Here is an 18,998-nt window from a genome sequence, read left to right on the forward strand (position 1 = left end):
AGGGAAACATAGAGAAATGAACCCTGTATGTATTTAGAGAGTATAGCCTGTCTAATTCCCCCTCATTTGTGTCTAGTCACAAGTTGTAATTTAATCTCTCCCCTGTGTTACCTGACTGCCATGGCAGATAAAGCACATAAGCTCATTTGAAAGCACATGTTGTTAGCAATATGTCTGCTTCCGTGTAAGCAGGAAGTAGAAGCAGTGCAGATTTATTGCAGGATTTGTATCAGCTGTAACAAAGAAATGTTTCCCTAAAAGGTAATTATGCTGTTGCGTATCTTTTAGAGCAGAGAGGAAGCTCTGAGTTTAGGTCCACTTTAAGCCTTGTACACACACAAGACCTAGACGATGCTGGAACTCTGCACAGACATTCATTTGGGGGCTGGGGGTTGGTATGTAAAAATCCTACTTGACATGTTTGGAGGTCTCAAGGGATACCTTTGGTTTGTTAATACTGATTCTTAATCAATTATTTTCAGTGCTTAGGGCTCTTTCACACTAGAGGCTGCGGTAGAAAAGGCTGAAAGTCAGCCTTTTGCTTAACGCCAATACATAGCGTTTTCAAAGCGTTTTGAAAGCGTTTTACAGCTCATATGAAAACGTCCTTTTTTTTTTTTCTATAAAAATAAGTGAACAAGTCAGCTGTAAAACGCTTTGAAAACGCTTTGAAAGCGCTGAAGTTGGCGTTTTCCATTGACTATCATTGAAACGCCAACAGCCAACTTCGGCTGTAAACAGCCCTGAAAAAGCTCCTGGGAGCGTTGAAACGCAACACTCCAAAACGCCGAGTTAGATGTGAAAGGTAAAATGAAAGTCTATGGACTTTCATTTTACCTTAGAAAACGCCAACTTCGGCTGTGGCGTTAAAACGCTGAAAAAGTCCTCTGGTGTGAAAGGGCCCTTAGTAGAGTTGTGCTCCTTAATCAAAAAACAGTACATGACATATAGTTAAGACAACCCACAGTGGCACAGTCAAAATTCTACACCTTTTTACTGTGTTTTAATTCCTGATAAATACAATGTGTGCCTTTTAGAAAAAAATGTTGGTATATGACATTGACTCAAATTTAATAAATCTTTATTATTAATATTATTTTATCCCACCTTATAATTAAAAAGATTTTTAGGCCACATGTGTGCACATTCATACAATATGTACAACTGCCCTATGATAAAATGCACTGTAAATTACTTTCTTTTCCCTATGTTGCTTTTAAAGTACGAAAGAAAAAAAATGACAACTGAATTTGGACTAGTCCATCTCCTCATTTAGAATTCTTAGTATTGTTCTTTTCAAAGGCACTTCTTGAAAAGGATCTATATGAAGATGTCAGCAATCTCTCCTCACATGTACATTAATCTGGCAGTTGGAGTGTGCCACTGCTGTCCAGGAAGTGATTTTGAAAATCGTATAACTAACTGAGGAGGTGACCTAGTCCGAAACCAGTCAGAAATGTCAAATGTTTACTACCTACTGTAAGTGATAGCAACAATAGGAACATAGTAAAAAAAATAATGCATTGTACATTTTACTCTGGGTCCATTAAGTTCCCCTTCCTCTCACGGTCCCCACGTTGAAGCAATGTCATTCCTGTTTGAATCCCCCGGGCCGGGAGACTTCAGAAGTGTTCTGGAGCCCAAGTGGTCCCAAAGATGGGCAGCTCCATACTGCACCTTCCTGCGGCAGCACAGAGCAATATTCAGCCGATTGGTCGGATACTGCAAACGGGGGCTAACAGCGCTGGACCGAGAGGACCTTGAGAGGAGCAGGAAGGCTCTATAGGACCCAGAGCTTTCCCTCTGCATTTCGTGTTTTGTTTTTGTTTGTTTTTTTCACTTAACATTCACTTTAAGGTTCACAAAATTGTTTTCTTTTAAAGGGTACTGCTTCAGGTACTGCATCAGTCCTTATTCCTGGGCCTCCAGGTCCACCGGTAAGTAGTGTTACATCTTAATATTTGAAGATAACTTATAATTAAAGCAGTGGCACTACATGCCTTATGCATGACTTATCCTATTATTAGGGTTGATTTACAGTGGTTGCACTGTACCAGAGTATGCCTTGCTGGGCATATTCTGTGCCTTTCTCAGTATAAGGGCAATTGATGCGCTATGTGCTGAAAATGCATGCAGCAGTGAGTTAAGCAATGGATTAGATGCAGTTGTCATCACGTTGTATCAGCAAGACATCTGGTGAGCAACTGATGCACTGTCACAAAGCATTCACTGTAAACCTAGGCTTATACTTTGCTTGCAAAATGTGCTTCCATCAGAACTGTTGGAAGCATACATAAAATTGAATAAAGTAAGCACTTCATCCTGGAGCAATGTCAGTGTAATAACAAGGTGTATATGAAGTTAAAGGGAACCTTAACTGAGAGGTATATGGATGTTTCCTTTTAAACAATACCAGCTGCTTGGCAGTCCTGCTGATCTCTTTGGCTGCAGTAGTGGCTGAATTACACACCTGAAACAAGCATGCTGCTAATCTAGTCTGACATCAGTCAGAGCACCTGATCTGCATGCTTGTTGAGGGGCTGTGGCTAAAAATATTAGCAACACAGGATCAGCAGGAGAGTCAGGCAACTGGTATTATTTTAAAAGGAAAAATCCATATCCTTCTCAGTTTAGGTACCCTTTAAGAAAGTTTATATTATTAAGTTACAAAAAGGGGTGCAACATGTCCCGGGGGCCTGGGGCGGGGGGGGGGGGGGGGCAGTTCTATATGTTATTAATGCACAGCAGGGCATTATACATTGGTGGCAGGACAGGTCATCTTTACTTCAGCTCAGTGCTGTTCCATACAGTCACCTTGCAGTTCCAGTCTCTGCATGTCATGTGACATGGAGCTGCATGGTGATTGGCTGCAAGGCATGGCAATGAACTGGAGTGAAGAGGACCTGTCTGTGGTACCTACAGTCAAAACCGTGTCCTTCTAAAATGCAACTATTATACATGCTGTAGCTTGGATTTTGCTATGAGCTGTGGGGTTTTCTTTACTTGACTTTATTCTTAATTCAGAGTAAGTGAGATTTGAAATTGAAAGCAATCTAGATTATAGGCCCAAATAAGTTGCATAAGACACAATATGTTCTGGTGGCTGTTGGCTTGCATTCTGTTCTGCTTATAATTGAAGTTTATGGGAAGGCCTGCCAAGCACTTAAATAACACTTAAAAAACACTTACATTCACTACAGGCAGTTTTAAGCACTTGGCAGGTACTTGCAATGCAGAACACAATGCACCTCTATTGATTTGCATAGCTGGCTTTCAATTAGCGTTTGACAAGCTGTTTTTCTACCTGAAATCGCTGCTCCTATTATTATGGCATTCAAAATTAAAGCCAAATTTAGGAGATAAAGAAGGTGACATGACACCTCAATTCAAAAAATACAAAAAACTTTATTGGAACACCTTCAAAAAATGACACCAAGACACACTGATTAAAATCACTAAAATCAAACGTTAAGGCTCATCCGGTTTCCCATCAGCATCCACATTCAGGTCTCCCTTTCAGGACCTTTATACCAGCAGGGGAAGTGTCAGCTGATCAGGAAGATCAGCTGATTCCTGCAGGACTCATGATTGGCTGAATGGCTCGGGCGGGGCGGCAGAGTTCAGCAACTATATATTCTGTTGCTTGTCTGCCATTGCAAACACTTGCGCGAAGGCACTCAGACCTTAGCTAGACCCGACAGTGTGCCAGAACCGGCTGGAGCTGGAAATCCACACTGAGTCAGATTCTTGATAGCTTAAAGTACTAATTGTATTGTATTATTTGTTAGACCAGTTCCAGGGTGTTGAGATCAAGGCCCTCACACCCCAGACTAGGAATACTGTGTATCTTCTGTGTATTCTCTAGCATAGTTCCAGGGTGTGGAGATCAAGGCCCTCACATCCAAGACTAGGGAACTGTATTCTCATTTATGTTATACTCCAGACTAGTTCCAGGGTGTTGTGAATACGGACCTCACACCCCAGACTAGGTTGTGTTATTACTGTGTTACGTTAGCCCAGTTCAGGGCAAAACCTTACATATTGGCAGCAGGGCTTCCTGCATCCCAGCCTTGGTCCCTCGTTCAGGGGTCCACAGGCTACAGGAATATCACCCACCGCTCAGGGGTGAATTCCTCAGGAGTATAGGCCGCCAGCTCCTCTGGTGGTCTTTACTCAGAGTTGTTACTGTTGCACCTAACACTTACACTCTCTCCGGTGTCTAGAGGTTAGACATATCTGATTATTGACGATTCCGCAGATCCTCAATAATCGGGTATATCTGTATTCTTGGGGATACTGCGGATCGCCAAGGATCAGATTCTCTCTCTGGTTGCTGACACCAATCGTTACACCTATACACAGAGCTTCACTGCACATAGGCAATGCATATATAAGGAATTATGGATAGGCAAAAATTAAAATATCCCAAAATAATTGGTAAATACAGCTTTAAGGCAAGAAACCGACGCACAGTTCACAGCAAGGCTGTTGATTAGATGCAGCAAGCCAAGGTTCCGTTAGTAATAAACATTTCCAAGTTGCCAAAGCAAAAACAGTTGCATGCAATTCTGATGGGTAGTTCAAATGCAGGTTAAGATTGGCTTAGGATCTTCCAGCATACAGCTGACAGGTTTGCCATGCATAACAGCGTGAAGCAGCACGAGCAGTATAGGCTACATGAATTAGCTAGGCAGGCCACAGTTCCTTAGTTGGGCAAGCAAGCGCCCCGCTTTTCTCCACTCACCACAAGGTTAGAGCAGCCGCCTGTTAGATTCCTGTGAGTACTCACAGGTGGATGTCCCGGCTGGGTGTATGAGATGATAGATCCCAGGAGTGTGTGCTGATGTGTGAAGGTGTGAAAGGGAGACCTGAATGTGGATGCTGATGGGAATCTGGATGAGCCTTAAAGAGGAACTCCAGTGAAAATAATGTAGTAAAAAAAGTGCTTCATTTTTTACTATAATTATGTATAAATGATTTAGTCAGTGTTTGCTCATTGTAAAATCTTTCCTCTCCCCGATTTACATCCTGACATTTATTACATGGTGACATTTTTACTGTGGGCAGGTTATGTAGCTGCTCCTAGCTGTTTTGGCTGTTAGAGACAGCTGTAAACAGCTAATTCCTGTCTGTGAACATTGTTACATTGTAACAAACTGCCAAAAGTACCGCGGTACTCAGAGCTTCTTGTGGGAGGGGTTTCAGCACAAAATCAGTCATACAGCGGCCCCTGATGGTCTGTTTGTGAAAAGCATTATATTTCTCATGTAAAAGGGGGTATCAGCTACTGATTGGGATAAAGTTCAATTCTAGGTTGGAGTTTCTCTTTAACCTTTCGATTTTAATGCTTTTAATCAGTGTGTCTTGGTGTCATTTTTTTAAGGTGTTCCAATAAAGTTTTTTGTATTTTTTGAATTGAGGTCTCATGTCACCTTCTTTATCTCCTAAATGTAGTTCATATTACTAGCTGGAGACCCAACTAAAACCAATACATGGTGGTCAGAGGTGTGAGACACCCGACGGACTGTGTAGAATTTTGTTAAATAGAGAGGACCTAATGTTTTCAATTTTTGATTCAAAATTAAAGCCAGTCAGGGCCAGACTTAGGTTTCACAACACCCTAAGCGATATCCCACCAACCCTGCGAAAGTTTGACCACCCCTGCCAACAAAGATTGCAATGCTGCTGCTGAGCATTCTCGGTACAAGCAGGTGTTAGGTAGCGAGGTAAACCCCTAGATATTACTTAGATGCTAAGGTGTGCCACCAGTAGTATTAGGTAACCAGATGTGCCCCCAATATTAGGTAGCTCCTCCCATTATAGGTAGCCAGATGTACCACATAATTATGTAGCCCCCCCCCAGTATTGGAAGCCAGATGTTCCCACGCCCCCAGTATTCATTTCCCTCAGTGTAGGTAGCAGATAAGCCTTCCCCCACACCCCCATGCAGATTTGCAAGTGGAAGTGAAGCACTAGGCGGTGGCTCTCTATCAGCTTTGCATCCATTGACCCCTCTTATCACTACTGCAGTGTTTCTCCTCATGCAATAAGTGCCCCCAAGTCACATGAGGAGTGACACCTGTAGCCATGGAGACAGGATGCTGGACGGAGGCTGGTAGATATCTCCCATCGCTGGACGCAACAAGGTAAGTTCTGTCTCACGTGTGTCACCAAGGCCAGCAAGGGCAGAACTGGTGGTGGGGGGGCATACTGCCGTTCTCCTGACTATGTGGCACCTTGAGTGGTCACTCAGATCAAAGGTTGGCCCTGCAGCCAGTATGTAGACTACAGAAAATGATGCACTGGTTTATTATTCCTGTTATAACATAATTTACTGATGACACATGTTGCAGTGCTTCTCAGAGTTTGAACAACCAATAAGCTTCATTTAATGGGGCTTTCATTCTAATGTTGTTATCAAAATCTAGGGTCAGTCTTGAGGAAAATCCATTGGTCTACCAGTACAGTATGTTTATGGGTTGAGGTAAGAAATTTTAGTATAGTTGCAAAAATGGAGAGACATACTAAACTCCATGCAGATAATGTCCTGGCCAGGGTAAAAAATGTTAATGTGCCAGCCATATATTCATAATAAGTCAGATACACTAGTTGTCTTAGTATCTGCAGCGCTGAAGTGGATTTCCATGAAAACTGCCTTACCATGAATGTTATCCACAACCTTTAGACTGTGCTGCTGCTGATGCTTTATGTAGCCTCATACTATTGCTGCATGTTTGCTACAACAATCAGGGCCTATTCTAGCTACAATGGGGGCACGGGGGCAAAAGTAACATGGGGGCACCCCTGACACTCAATGCCCCCCTTACACTGAACACCCACCCCCCTAGTATAGTAGACAGATGTGCCCCTAACAACTCCGCGCAGGATTACAGAGGCAGTTGTGAGGGGCAGACACTCACCACCTCTGAGTTCCAGGTGCTGGGAGTGCCATATGTCTTCTCTGTACTGTTGCTGCTCTGCACTTCCTGCTCCTCACAACAGGCACTAGAGCCCAAATGAAAAAGCAAAGCGTGCAGAGCACCTCTTTTACTCTGTTTTTAATCTCACCTGTTATTCATGTTAGTTATTAAAAACAATAGAGATAAAATATCATAAGAAATATTTCCAGCCACAATGTTCAGATAGTAAAATATTCCACAGCCATAGGGGGAAATATACTACTGTAGTTATGTTTAATTTATTGAACAGATGATACAAGCATTGGCAAAAGCCTATATGACTATATCAAAACTCTTTTCACTGACCGCCCCAAAGCCTGACTAGAATGAGGGTCGCTTATGTGTCAGGGCCTAGAGTTTAATATATTCCTTTATATTTCCGAGCACAGGTGCTAAAGCAGTAAGCCATTAGCACATAGAATATCTCATCATTATTACAGAATCTAATATTTCCTTCATGGATATTTTTAATTATAGTTCCTTTATTTTATGATTTGCCATTTCTACCCTGAAGACTATTCTTCAAGCTGCGTATAACATTAATGTTGAGATCATAGCCTAGTTCTCTCACTGCCATTTAAATGAGCAATTTTCAAAGGTTTTCCAGTCCTTTCTTCCAATCCGACTGTCAATTCTGTTTCAGCCCACATACAGTCCAGCATAAATCATACAGAGCAGCACTTGAAATACAGTTAGAGGAACATTAAAAATGCACTGGCAGATGTTACAGTACCGAAGTGAGACTTTGCTGTATAATTACAGCTCTGCACTCCTTCAGTATATGAACCTGGCCAACATGCTTCCTCATGAACTGTAATGTAAAAACAAGGTTTAAGTAAGGTGTGCTGATGTAATAAGTAAAAAGCATTCTACAATGCATGTACCTCTGTAAGAATCTGTGAGGTTCATGCAATGTAAATACTTTTTACTTAATCATTTGGCAATGCAGCCACTTGCATTTTATTTGTTTTGAAGGGATGAAATGATCAAAATGTCAAAAGAAAATACCAATTTTAGTTCAAAATACATTTTTTGTTTTGATGAATTATTTTATGAAAATGTGTGTTTCCTCCATCATGTTCAAGAAAAGCTCACTATTTTTTTTTTTTTTTATGGTACATACTGACATTTTTCCCAGTGCAGAGAACATTGTCATATCACTAATTGTCCCTCAGGAGGGCTCACAAGCAAATCCCCTACCATCTCTCAGTCTAAATCCAATTCTAAGGGAAGCAAATCAATTATCAGTATGTTTGTGGGATGTGAGAGGAAACCATAATGCCTAAATCAATTCCATAAAAAAAAAAAAAAAAAAAAAATTAAACATAGAGCCCATGAAAATAGTTTTCTGTTTAAAATTTGAGCATGGACTCTGGTATTAGGCTTCTTTCACACTAAGATGTTGCGTTAGGTGCTACGTTAAGGTCGCATAACGTGCACCTAACACAACGCATGGTGGTGGTGGCAGAGGACGTTAGCAAAGAGCCGCGTTAAGCGGCTCTTTGATGTGTCTGTGATGCGTACTATAGTACGCATGCGCTGGTGGAGACCACGTGAGCGGAACACTCCGCATCACGTGGTCCCGCCAGTGACGTCAGCACAGTGCAGTGAATATTAATTAGCCATGTGGCAAATCACTGCGCCTGTGCAAGCAGGCTAACGCGGCAAAGCCGCTCTAACGCCGTAGCATGCTGCACTTCAGATTGACGTGCAGCGTTATAATGTAACGCACCGTGGGCACTGTGAACAGCTCATTGCAGTTACATTGCTGTGCGTTGGGGAGCGTTACAGGCTGCACTAACGTGCGCCTGTAACGTCTCACTGTGAAAGCAGCCTAAAAGGGTGAGAGGGATATCTCCATGCCATTCCCTTCAGTCATTTTGATTAGGGTGATAGCAGCAGCCCCTATCTCTATGTGGTTCATAAAATATGCTGGTTGAATAATCCCTTTTTATATTTGCGAGAGACAATACAGAGGTGCACAGAGCTATGTTTGACCACAAGGGATGGAAATAAAGGTGTCAATAAGCCAGAGCTATTGACCAGCTAGAGCTTGGACCTGAACTTCACTCAGGGAGGGGGCCACAAGAAGTGGACGACAGTCAATGTTCTGATCACAGCAGAGCCTTTAGCAGACACAACTATATTATGCTGGTGCTAATTTACAAAATGCCATGATAATTGCATCAACTGAGCTTTCTCTCACAGGTCAATATCTTCAAAACTGCAGTGTCCTGAAAATGAACATGCAGCTGTACTTATCAAAATAGTGCATAAATGCATATACAGAAATTCTTTAGTAAGCTTCCTTTTGAGTGTGATGCTGAGCATACACGGCTCGATTTTGCCGCTCAATTCTCCCACCCAATAGATTCCCAGCTCGATTCTGCAGGCGATTCTCTTATCTTCCGCTTGTTTTTCTTATCTTTTTCCATTGCCCTCAATGCCGAATCGAGCGGGGAAATGATCGGGCAGGAGATCAGACATGTCGGAAATTATCTATTGAGCCATCTAAACGGCTCAGAATCAAGCCGTGTATTCCCAGCATAAGGTACATACTTTATATGCTATGGCAAATGAAGATAGGTGGATTCCAGCACTCGATACAAGGACACTTTATTCAAACATGGTAAATGTTACAAAAGGATTTAAAAAGCCCCAGTGTCGACCGCTATTTCACGTTTTACCATGCCTCCTCAGGACAACCAGACTCCCAGACTATATATGCTATCACATAATCAAATTGCACTCAGTCAGTCAAGTACACTATTCAGTAGAACCATTGATATCATCTGTAGAAAGATGCTGGAGATTTCCATGCTTTGTGCATAATAAGACGTAATAAGCATACCTTCTTGTATACGGGGATATGCATGCAGGCATGGAGTCGGGTAGAAAAATAAACCTTAAAAATGATTTTACTTAATTTTGCTTTTTATTTGTTTTGTGTCTTAGGGTCCAAAAGGTGATCAAGGTCCAATGGTATGTATATTGAGAGATTAGGAGATTTGTACTGCTGGGGATGGGTAATTTGTAGCCATGTTACTTTATAGCATTAAAAGAACTTATACTATTAAAAGAAAAATGAAAAATGAATTAGATCTGTATGCTTATGACCCTGATAAAGAAAAGTCACACTCCCATAATCTTACCTTTCAGTAAACTAATCTTAACCTCTTGAGGACCATGTTTTTAAACCCCCCTAGTGACCAGGCTATTTTCTTTCTTTCTAATTGGCCACTGCAGCTTTAAGGCCAAGCTGCAGGGCCGTACAACTCTGCACACAAGTGATCCCCCCCCCTTTTCTCCCCACCAACAGAGCTCTCTGTTGGTGGGGTCTCATCGCCCCCTGTGCTTATTATTTTTTAAATAAATATTTATTTGGGTTTTTTTAAAATATTTTTTCCTTTTTTTTTTTTTTTTTTTTTTTTTTACCAAATCCCCTCCCTCCCCCCAGCCGGCCAATCACGGTGATCGGCTGTCATAGGCTTCTGCCTATGAGAGCCGATCACTCTCTTGTCCCCCAGGGGGACGGCCGTGTCACACGGCTGTCCCCAGTACAGCGCTGCTGCTGATCGCAGCGCTGTACAAGTAAACACATGGCGGTTCCACCGTGTAACAGTTTTCTGAAGACTGAAGGCGGAGCTCAGCTCCGCCCACCAAGCAGGAGATGAGCGCGCAGCCTGCGTGCGATCTCCTGCAAAACAGAGCCCCAGGACTTTACGCCAATCGGCGTTAGGCAGTCCCGGGGCTGCCGCTGCGGCCATGCCCATTGGTGTGACGCGGTCGGCAAGAGGTTAAAGGGTACCTGTAGTCTAAAAAAAAAGTTAAATACTTATCACAGAAGGGAGCGCCTCTGGGTGGCCCTGAGGCTTTCCAGGTCTTTTTTACATCCCTCCGATCCTCCGCTGTGACCCCAAGAAAATATTTAATATTAGTGTTGAATGCCATGTTCCCCTCTGTGTACAAGCCTGGCAGCCATGCTCCCCTCTGTGCACAAGCTCGGCAGTCATGCTCCCCTCCATGTACACTGCACAGGCACAAAGTACAGCTCGCACCTGTGCTAATGCACCAGCTGCATCTTCATGAATTTTTCCTCCATGCATGAGTGGTTTCCTGCCATTGCACATACCTGAAACTTACTGGTGCCTGCACGATAGGAACACTAAATAAACCCAGTTTATCTAACCTTTCTTGGTAAGTGAGGTTAGATAAGCTGGTTTTTTTTAGCCTGGAGAAAAGACGCCTTAGAGGGGATCTAATTAACATGTATAAATACATCAGAGGGCAATATAAAAGCTTGGCGGATGAGCTTTTTGTCCCTAGGCCTTCTCAAAGGACCAGAGGACATGATCTGTGCATGGAGGAAAATCGTTTTAGCCATTTATTTAGGAAAGGGTTCTTTACAGTAAGATTGATTAAGATGTGGAATGCATGGCCACAGGAAGTAGTTATGGCAAATTCTATACCTGCATTTAAAGTGGGCTTAGATGCTTTCCTTGCATTGAAAGACAGCCATGGCTACAATTACTAGGTAATGCCCAATGATGTTGATCCAGGGATTTTATCTGATTTTCATCTGGAGTCGGGAAGGAATTTTTTTTCCTTTTGGGGCTAATTGGACCATGCCTTGTAAGGGTGTTTCGCCTTCCTCTGGATCAACAGGGATATGTGAGGGAGCAGCCTGGTGTTGTACGTTGTTCTCTGGTTGAACTCGATGGACGTATGTCTTTTTTCAACCCAAATATCTATGCAACTATTTTTATAAATATAGAATTAGAGCAGCAGGCACAGTGGACTTCTGCATTAGGGAGGGTTTTGCCTTCTGGTACAGGTGTATAGGGTATCACCTTTTGCGTGATTCAGATGGTTGAAAAACGTCACAATATAATAGGAACAAAGAATGAAAATATCTGGCACCGCTGCAACTATGTAACTATGGCCATGAAGAGGAAGAGGGTCTGGACCAGAGGCAGAGGGTTTGTGGACATCGGGAATCTTCAGTCTTAAGTGGTATCTAACTCTTTTTTTTTAACACTACAGGTTTGCTTTTAAGCTTTAAATCAAGGTAGACGCCCGGTCCCTTTTCATTGTTTTGGTTCATGCTAGGATTGTCAGAGAGAATGATTGCTCTTAGCTAGAACAGTGCAGAACAATTCTTTATAAAACTAACCTCTAGGCGTTTAGGCCTCTTGCACACTACATGCGATTCTGATTTTTTTATCTGATCCGATTTTTTATTCCGATTGAAAAACGTACTGAATGCTGCTCTGTTTTTTAATCGGAATCAAAAATCGGACGTATAAAAAATCGGAATCGCATGTAGTGTGCAAGAAGCCTTAAAGTGGTTGTCGTCATTCCAGTAACCACAACCAAATGAGTCTTACTTTTCTCATCTTCTTCACCTTTCACTGAGTTTATTACACCAGGAAGGGTGTCCCTGTATTTTCTCCCAGACCCTTCTTTCTTCTATATTCTGCTGTATCCTGCTGCTAAAATATGCAAATTGGATTGCTTACTATCATAAGATATGTATTTAATGCACCTTTATAAGGAAAACCACAACACAGGGTAAGGAAGTGTCGCTAATAACATACAGTTCTGATCTCATTATTATGCTTAATCAATAAGCTATCTGGCATTTGTGTGAGTATTTATTAGGTAGCACAGACCTGTTCTCAATGGACCACAACATAGAATAACAAATACTATGTAGGTATGTTTAAAAAGTAAGAGGAAAAAAAAAACCTGCGCCTGATCAAGCTGCTTTAATAAAGATAAAATAGTTTCTCAATGGCAGTTGTTAGGACGCCAGCACTGGATACATTACAGCATCTGATCAAGTGTAAATCACATCCAGCGTGTTTCAGAACACCAACCTGGAGGCACATGGTGTTCTTGCAAATTAAAATGAAAAATCTGAGCAACTGAGCACAGAGGCAAGCAAAGCAAAAAATAATTAAAAGAACACTTACAGTTTGATGGTCTGTTATTTCAGTCTTACCGCCAGTGGTAAGTTTATTTTTAGAGCAAGTATGTCTGTCTTTTTCAGCTTAGGCTCTTGCAGTACATTTTATACATACATAAAAAAGATACATGTTGGCTTTTGTGTGCAAGCATTAAAGAGAAGGGACGGTAAAGTGGTGCTATGCATCACGCAGGCACCTCTTCTACAAGAAATAGCACCACAGTCATAGTTCTTCAATTACTGTATATCCTACCTGCAGTGTCTGCAAATGTAGTACGCACTTAATGTGCAGTTTGTTTATTAACTGATTCTGATTAGGTTGAATGGGAACTGCCAATATTTACAGATTCACTCACACCTCTTGCCATTCATTTCCCTCTATTACTTGTGAAGTGATCAGGCACAGACAGTAGGTTGTGTAACCTAATATAACATGCACAGTTTAAGGTTGGGAGTCGGATACAGTGAGGAAGGTTTACAACCTCTTTCATGCAATTTATGTGCCAATGCAGAAGCATTTTTTCCCTTTCTGTCCAATAACAGATGGCCTTTGGCTTTGCAAAGGAAGTGATGGCATTTGTCCCACAGGGGCAGGTATTATCAGTAAAAATAATGTATTGTGGTACAGTGGATAACAACCTCTGTCAAATTTCTGCTATTATCCCTAACTGTCTTTGTGATATCCAAGGATCAGTTTGGATACATAACAGGCTGGAAGTGATAGGCTTTTCCCTTAAACAAGAAAACACACAGAAGTAAAACTTACAAGAACTTATAACTGTTCCTTACGGCACCGAAACAAAACAACTAAAGAAAACAGGTGTAGCTGAAATTACACTTCAAAGAGAATCAGTCATAAAGTGAGAATATGCAGGATTATAAGTATTTCTTTAGAAATGATTATTACTATGCATGCTTTCCCATAAATGTATTTCTCCACTCCAACCCCACCCAGAAAAAAAAATCCTTATCGCAGTATAAGAAGTCACTGTTTTGTAGTTCTGTCTTGCTTTGCTTCCAGCTATAAGTGAGATAGGAGTGATTACTTTTGATGCCATATACAAAGAGCCTGCTTCTCAAATATGCAGTAACATTTTCCTCCTGCTTTGTGCAATATCATGAGAAGCACCTGATCTGCGGCATGCTTGTTCAGGGTCAATGGCTAAAAGTATTAGAGGCAGAGGATCAGTAGGATGCTAGGCAACTGGTATTGTTGAAAAGGAAATAAATATGGCAGCCTCTATATCCCTCTTACTTCAGGAGCCATTTAAGGTGAAACATTTGGCAAGCAAATTAAGACAGATATGGCCATGTTATACCAAATACGTTTCCACATGTACCATGTATATATATATATTTAGGTTTGCTAATGCCCAATTCTCCTTGCTGATTCACAAGTACTTGTCACCGCTGTGTGAAGTAAGGAACTAGGGAAGCTTTTAATTGCACTGTAAAAGACTTGAATTGGTTCTCATCATGGCATTTAACAGCAGGCAACTAAGGTTAATCAGATGTTTTATAAGTAGAACACTGTTTTCACAATAGCTGGCACAGGTCATGCTCCTAAAATCTTGTGCCATCAAATAACTCCATTTTTTCAGGTGTCCCTGTTCAGTTGCCGGGCATCGAAAAACAAATTGGCTGTTAAACAGAGTAATCACCTCCTTGATTTTGTCCTAAAATTATCATAATTGTGTATTTATCGTACATGAAAATTCTTTTTTGCTTTTACTTACACGGAGGAGTGTTGTTGGTTTGATTTAACTTAACAATATTTTCATGCAAAAGTAAACAGGAAGAATTAGCTCTTAACGATTGCTTTGTTTAACAAGAGATAAAAATGAATTCATGCTTCACCGCGTTTTCTATATTCCCTGTCTGGAGGTACGTGTGTTCACATCATAATTCAAGCAGCTTTGATGCCCTCTTATCCCACGCTTTGGGTAATGTAGTATTTTAACACTGCATTATTACCGTGTTTTATTATACCTATTTGTCCAGAAGAAAAGTGAATCCATTGTACGTTTTGTACCTTTTTATTGGAGTAATGTGGAAATTATTCATAGGTGTTGTGGCACAGCACCATAAATTCAATATCTTCAGACACGCTATCAGAAAATAAGACTTTTACAGCAATTATATTTTTCTTCAGATAACCTTTGCAAAATTTTTTATTGTGAAATAAACACGTAGGAGGATAATTAAAACCGTCACCCAGGCAGCTCTAACAATACCGGCGAAAAGGTGAACTTAGAAGACTTAAATTATGTTCGGTGACAAAAAGAAGTGACAGATTTACTACGTGTTTGTGTGTTGTAAATGCAAAATTATCAGCGTCTGTTTGGTCTATTGCGATGCAGGTTACACTGTGAAGTTCTTTGTTCTAGGGAGAAGCTGGCCCTATGGGTCTACCAGGGCTTGAGGGTCTCCCTGGGGAAAAGGTAGGACAACATCATTTTCTGCTTCTAAAGCTTTATTGCTACTCTGCTCACGCAATGTTGTTTCCTTCATAAGAAAGGGATTTTTTTTCTTTGTTCTGTAGAAATGTTTACAGGCATTTTACCCAATAAAATAGCCTTTACTGTGGTTTTCTCAGATTTATGTGGTAGTAACATGAGGTGACGTGGCATTCACACACTGACCTCAAATTCGTTTGTAACATAAAGGCCCATGTAAGCAAATGTATATGGTCTGGGATCAGTTAAGTCCCTGAAATAGAAGAACTTTATGGTTGATTTGAGCCACTTCTAATATCCTAGTGGTTCAGGTTCTCCATGGGCTGTCTAAGTATCCTGTAAAAAATAGAAAGTTACACTTACATACATTTTGCCACATAAAACAATAGTTCATGAATACTTTGAGGAAAAATATAGTGTGTGTACACGTGTCTCCTCATGTTTTCTTCTTCCATTTCAGTCAAACACAAGGCCTGCGGGCCAAATGCGGCCCTCCTTGCAATTTTTGCAGCCCTCCAGAGCATGTACATGATTGTAATCAGTGAAAGTACAACAGCACACTCCTTCCCATCAAGAGGATGACAGTGTTTCTGGTTGAAACATTGTCAGTTTGAGCCTGGGTGCAGCAACAACCCACAGTGTGAAAGTAGTATGGGGCCACCTCCTTGAATCCAAATACCCCCTATGTGACTGGTATAACACACACACACCTGTCCCCAAATAGTAGTGTGGGGAGTCCTATAATGTTTACCTGCTCCACTAGCACTGCATTGTGTCTCTTCTGTTTTTCCTAGCAGCTGTATGCTCTATACTTTCATACCTCCAGCTCCCAATCACATGATATGCATTCAGAGCCAGAGGTAGGGCTCTTTCCCTTTCTTCTCACAACAAAAATCACACATTTGCACTTTGCATTTTGTGATTTTTACTATGTTGGACTCAATAGAAACACAGGAAAAATGCAACAGAACTATAATTGCTTTTTTAAAGAAAATCAGGAAAGCATTCAGTATGAGAAGGGGAAGGAGTGGGGATCCAGCCCCGTGGTGGTTATAGCTATGCCACTTAGTTTAAATCCTAATATATAATTTGGTCCGTAACTTAGACTATGTTTTACATTTGTATTGCTCAAATTAGTAAACCAATGAGAAGCCCAGCCAGAAAATGCAAAGGTTCCCATATCTCTGTATTCTAGCACCATGCTGAATATACAGGGGTCCCCAGCAAAATCATCTTATCCTGCTAGAGGGTTGTCTCTGTAGTTGACTATCAGGAAGTATCCTGATTTGACAGTTCAATTGTGCACTTGAAAAATACAATGTGGCATAGTAATGGGAGGGGGAGCTCTTGCAGAACTTCTACATGGCCTATGTGAGCTGGTGTTATTCAAGTGGCAGAGCTCCACGCTGGTGAATTCTGCTGTTTGGCAATACCAGCCTACAGGATGGCAAATGACTTAAAAACATTTTTACTCCACTGGTCTTAAAAAAAAAGTTAAAACCTAGAAGGTGCCTGAAACACCTAACCTTCAAATTAATTAGCTTGACATACCAGGACATTTACCAAATGCAAATGCAGAGGCATTGTAAGTGCCAAACTGACAAACTGACAAATTCATCAGCCAGTAAAATGTGTTGCATGCGGCAAGTTTTTCAACACCTGCAACTGAATTGTAGAAAAGAATAGTAAAAAATATGTGTCCTGAAAATAATATTAATTTACAACTGTGGAGAGAAATAACCTGAGAACCTGAAGAATCCCACAAGAAGAAGTGGAGCATACTAACTTTGTACACAAGGCCCATATGCGATTCACTTTCTCCCCTAGGTTTTCTCCTAGGTGATAATTGTTCATCTTCTCTCTTCTAACAAAGTGGAAAAATATCAACTTGGAGAAAACCAAGGAGAAAAAGTTTATTGCTTATGGGCTAAGGACCCTAATTTAATTCACTTTTCCTCCTTGAGTTTTCTCCTAGGAGATAATTTTTCATCGTCTCTTTAACATAACTTTTCAGCACTTTGCAATTTTGAAAAGGCTCCAAATGTGGGTGAAAAAACTGCTTGTTTGTGGTGTAAGGGGCATTTTATCAACAAGTAGTGAAAATATCACCAGGAGTAAATTAAGGAGAAAATGTGAATTGAATATGGGCCATGATGTTTATTGTGGGAAAGGAACTGAAAACATCAGAGTGCTACGCAGCAATGCTAACTATTTAGCTGCCAATGTATTGTGTTGTGAGAATCCCATGTAGGTCTCTAAGAGAAGATCTTATCTGTGATTCCAGTAGCATTATGGGAATGAAGAGTTTGGTCGGTGAACACAGACAGTTCTTTTTAGAAACTTTCAGTTATGAGGCTCTTTGCTTTTTTCCTTTAGACTAAAAGAAAGTTAACAAAGGCGTGTGTAATTTCCATAATCATGTTATGTCCTCATATGGCAGGTGCATGTAAATGAGCTACAAGACTTGATGGCTCTAATACAAACAGATGGATAGGTACAATTATACATGAGCATAAATTCATCATTATGTATACAGCATGTGTGAGAGAGAAAATATGTAGCAAGTTTAAAAGAAGCTATGTTAAGTAGAAGAATTGTAAAACCATTTGGAACACGCAGTAATCTAGTATATAGATCGATTTTATATACTATTTCACAGATTTAAAGAGGCACTATAATTGCATACACCGTATTAGAACGCAGTAAATTATCCAGGATGCTCACTTTTACAGTAATTTTCCAGTTTTTTTTCAGTATTAGAAGCACTTCCTCTAATTATATATTGCTGTATATCGGTTTGTAACCCCATCCTGCCAGTGATGCTTAGCCTAGGCCAGTGATGACTAACCTTGGCACCCCAGCTGTGGTTGAACTACAAGTCCCATGAGACATTGCAATACTCTGACAGCTCTAAGCATAACTCGGGGAGGCAGAGGCATGATGGGATATGTAGTTTTGTCACAACTGGAATAGCCAATCACTGGCCCAGGCTAAGAATTCTCTTCCCAGAGCATTCTGGAATTTTAGGCATTTCTATGAATTTTAGAATTATCAGTAACCAGGCATTCTGCTGTAATGGACCTGCCAGGACTAAATATGTACCCACCTGTGATACATTTCAGGATGTAAATCTGGGCGAGGAATGATTTTACAATAGGCAAACACTGATTAAATAATTTATAAATGAATGTTGGTTAAAAAAAAAAGCAATTTTATTCAATAAGTTATTTTCACTACAGTTACTCTTTAAGAATACTGTTGTCACTGAAAACCTAATTTACTATTGTTCTCCAGACCTGAAGAACAATGGAGAAGCAAAGAGATCCAACAAACATGACCTGGATTTAATTAGACATACCAGCCCATATGCGGTTTACTTTCCTCCTGAGTTTTCTCCTAGGTGATATTTTCACACCTTGCCAGTAAAATACTTTTTACTCTACCAGCAAGCAAGAAAAAACATAAAATAATTTTGATAGTACTTTTTGGTACTTTTAAATTGCAAAGTGCTAAAATGATATTTCAAAGAGATTATCTCATTGGAGAAAATTCTGAAGAAGACTTTAATTGAATAAACTCTCACTTGTATTAGGTGGAAAAAAGTGTGCAACGTAA

General features: G+C 40.7%; 1 protein-coding gene across 6 annotated transcripts in view; it reads left to right on the forward strand.

The window, feature by feature from the left end:
- Positions 1-18,998, forward strand: part of COL19A1 (collagen type XIX alpha 1 chain) — a 1,086,226-nt gene that overhangs the window by 810,032 nt on the left and 257,196 nt on the right. For all 6 annotated transcript variants that reach the window (XM_068281448.1, XM_068281450.1, XM_068281452.1 and 3 more), the window contains exons 40-42: positions 1,884-1,937; positions 9,915-9,941; positions 15,315-15,368. In XM_068281448.1, the coding sequence (XP_068137549.1) occupies positions 1,884-1,937; positions 9,915-9,941; positions 15,315-15,368 (135 nt within the window). The remainder of the gene's footprint in view (positions 1-1,883; positions 1,938-9,914; positions 9,942-15,314; positions 15,369-18,998) is intronic.

Source organism: Hyperolius riggenbachi, chromosome 4, assembly GCF_040937935.1.
Source record: "Hyperolius riggenbachi isolate aHypRig1 chromosome 4, aHypRig1.pri, whole genome shotgun sequence".
NCBI classification, from domain to species: Eukaryota; Metazoa; Chordata; class Amphibia; order Anura; family Hyperoliidae; genus Hyperolius; species Hyperolius riggenbachi.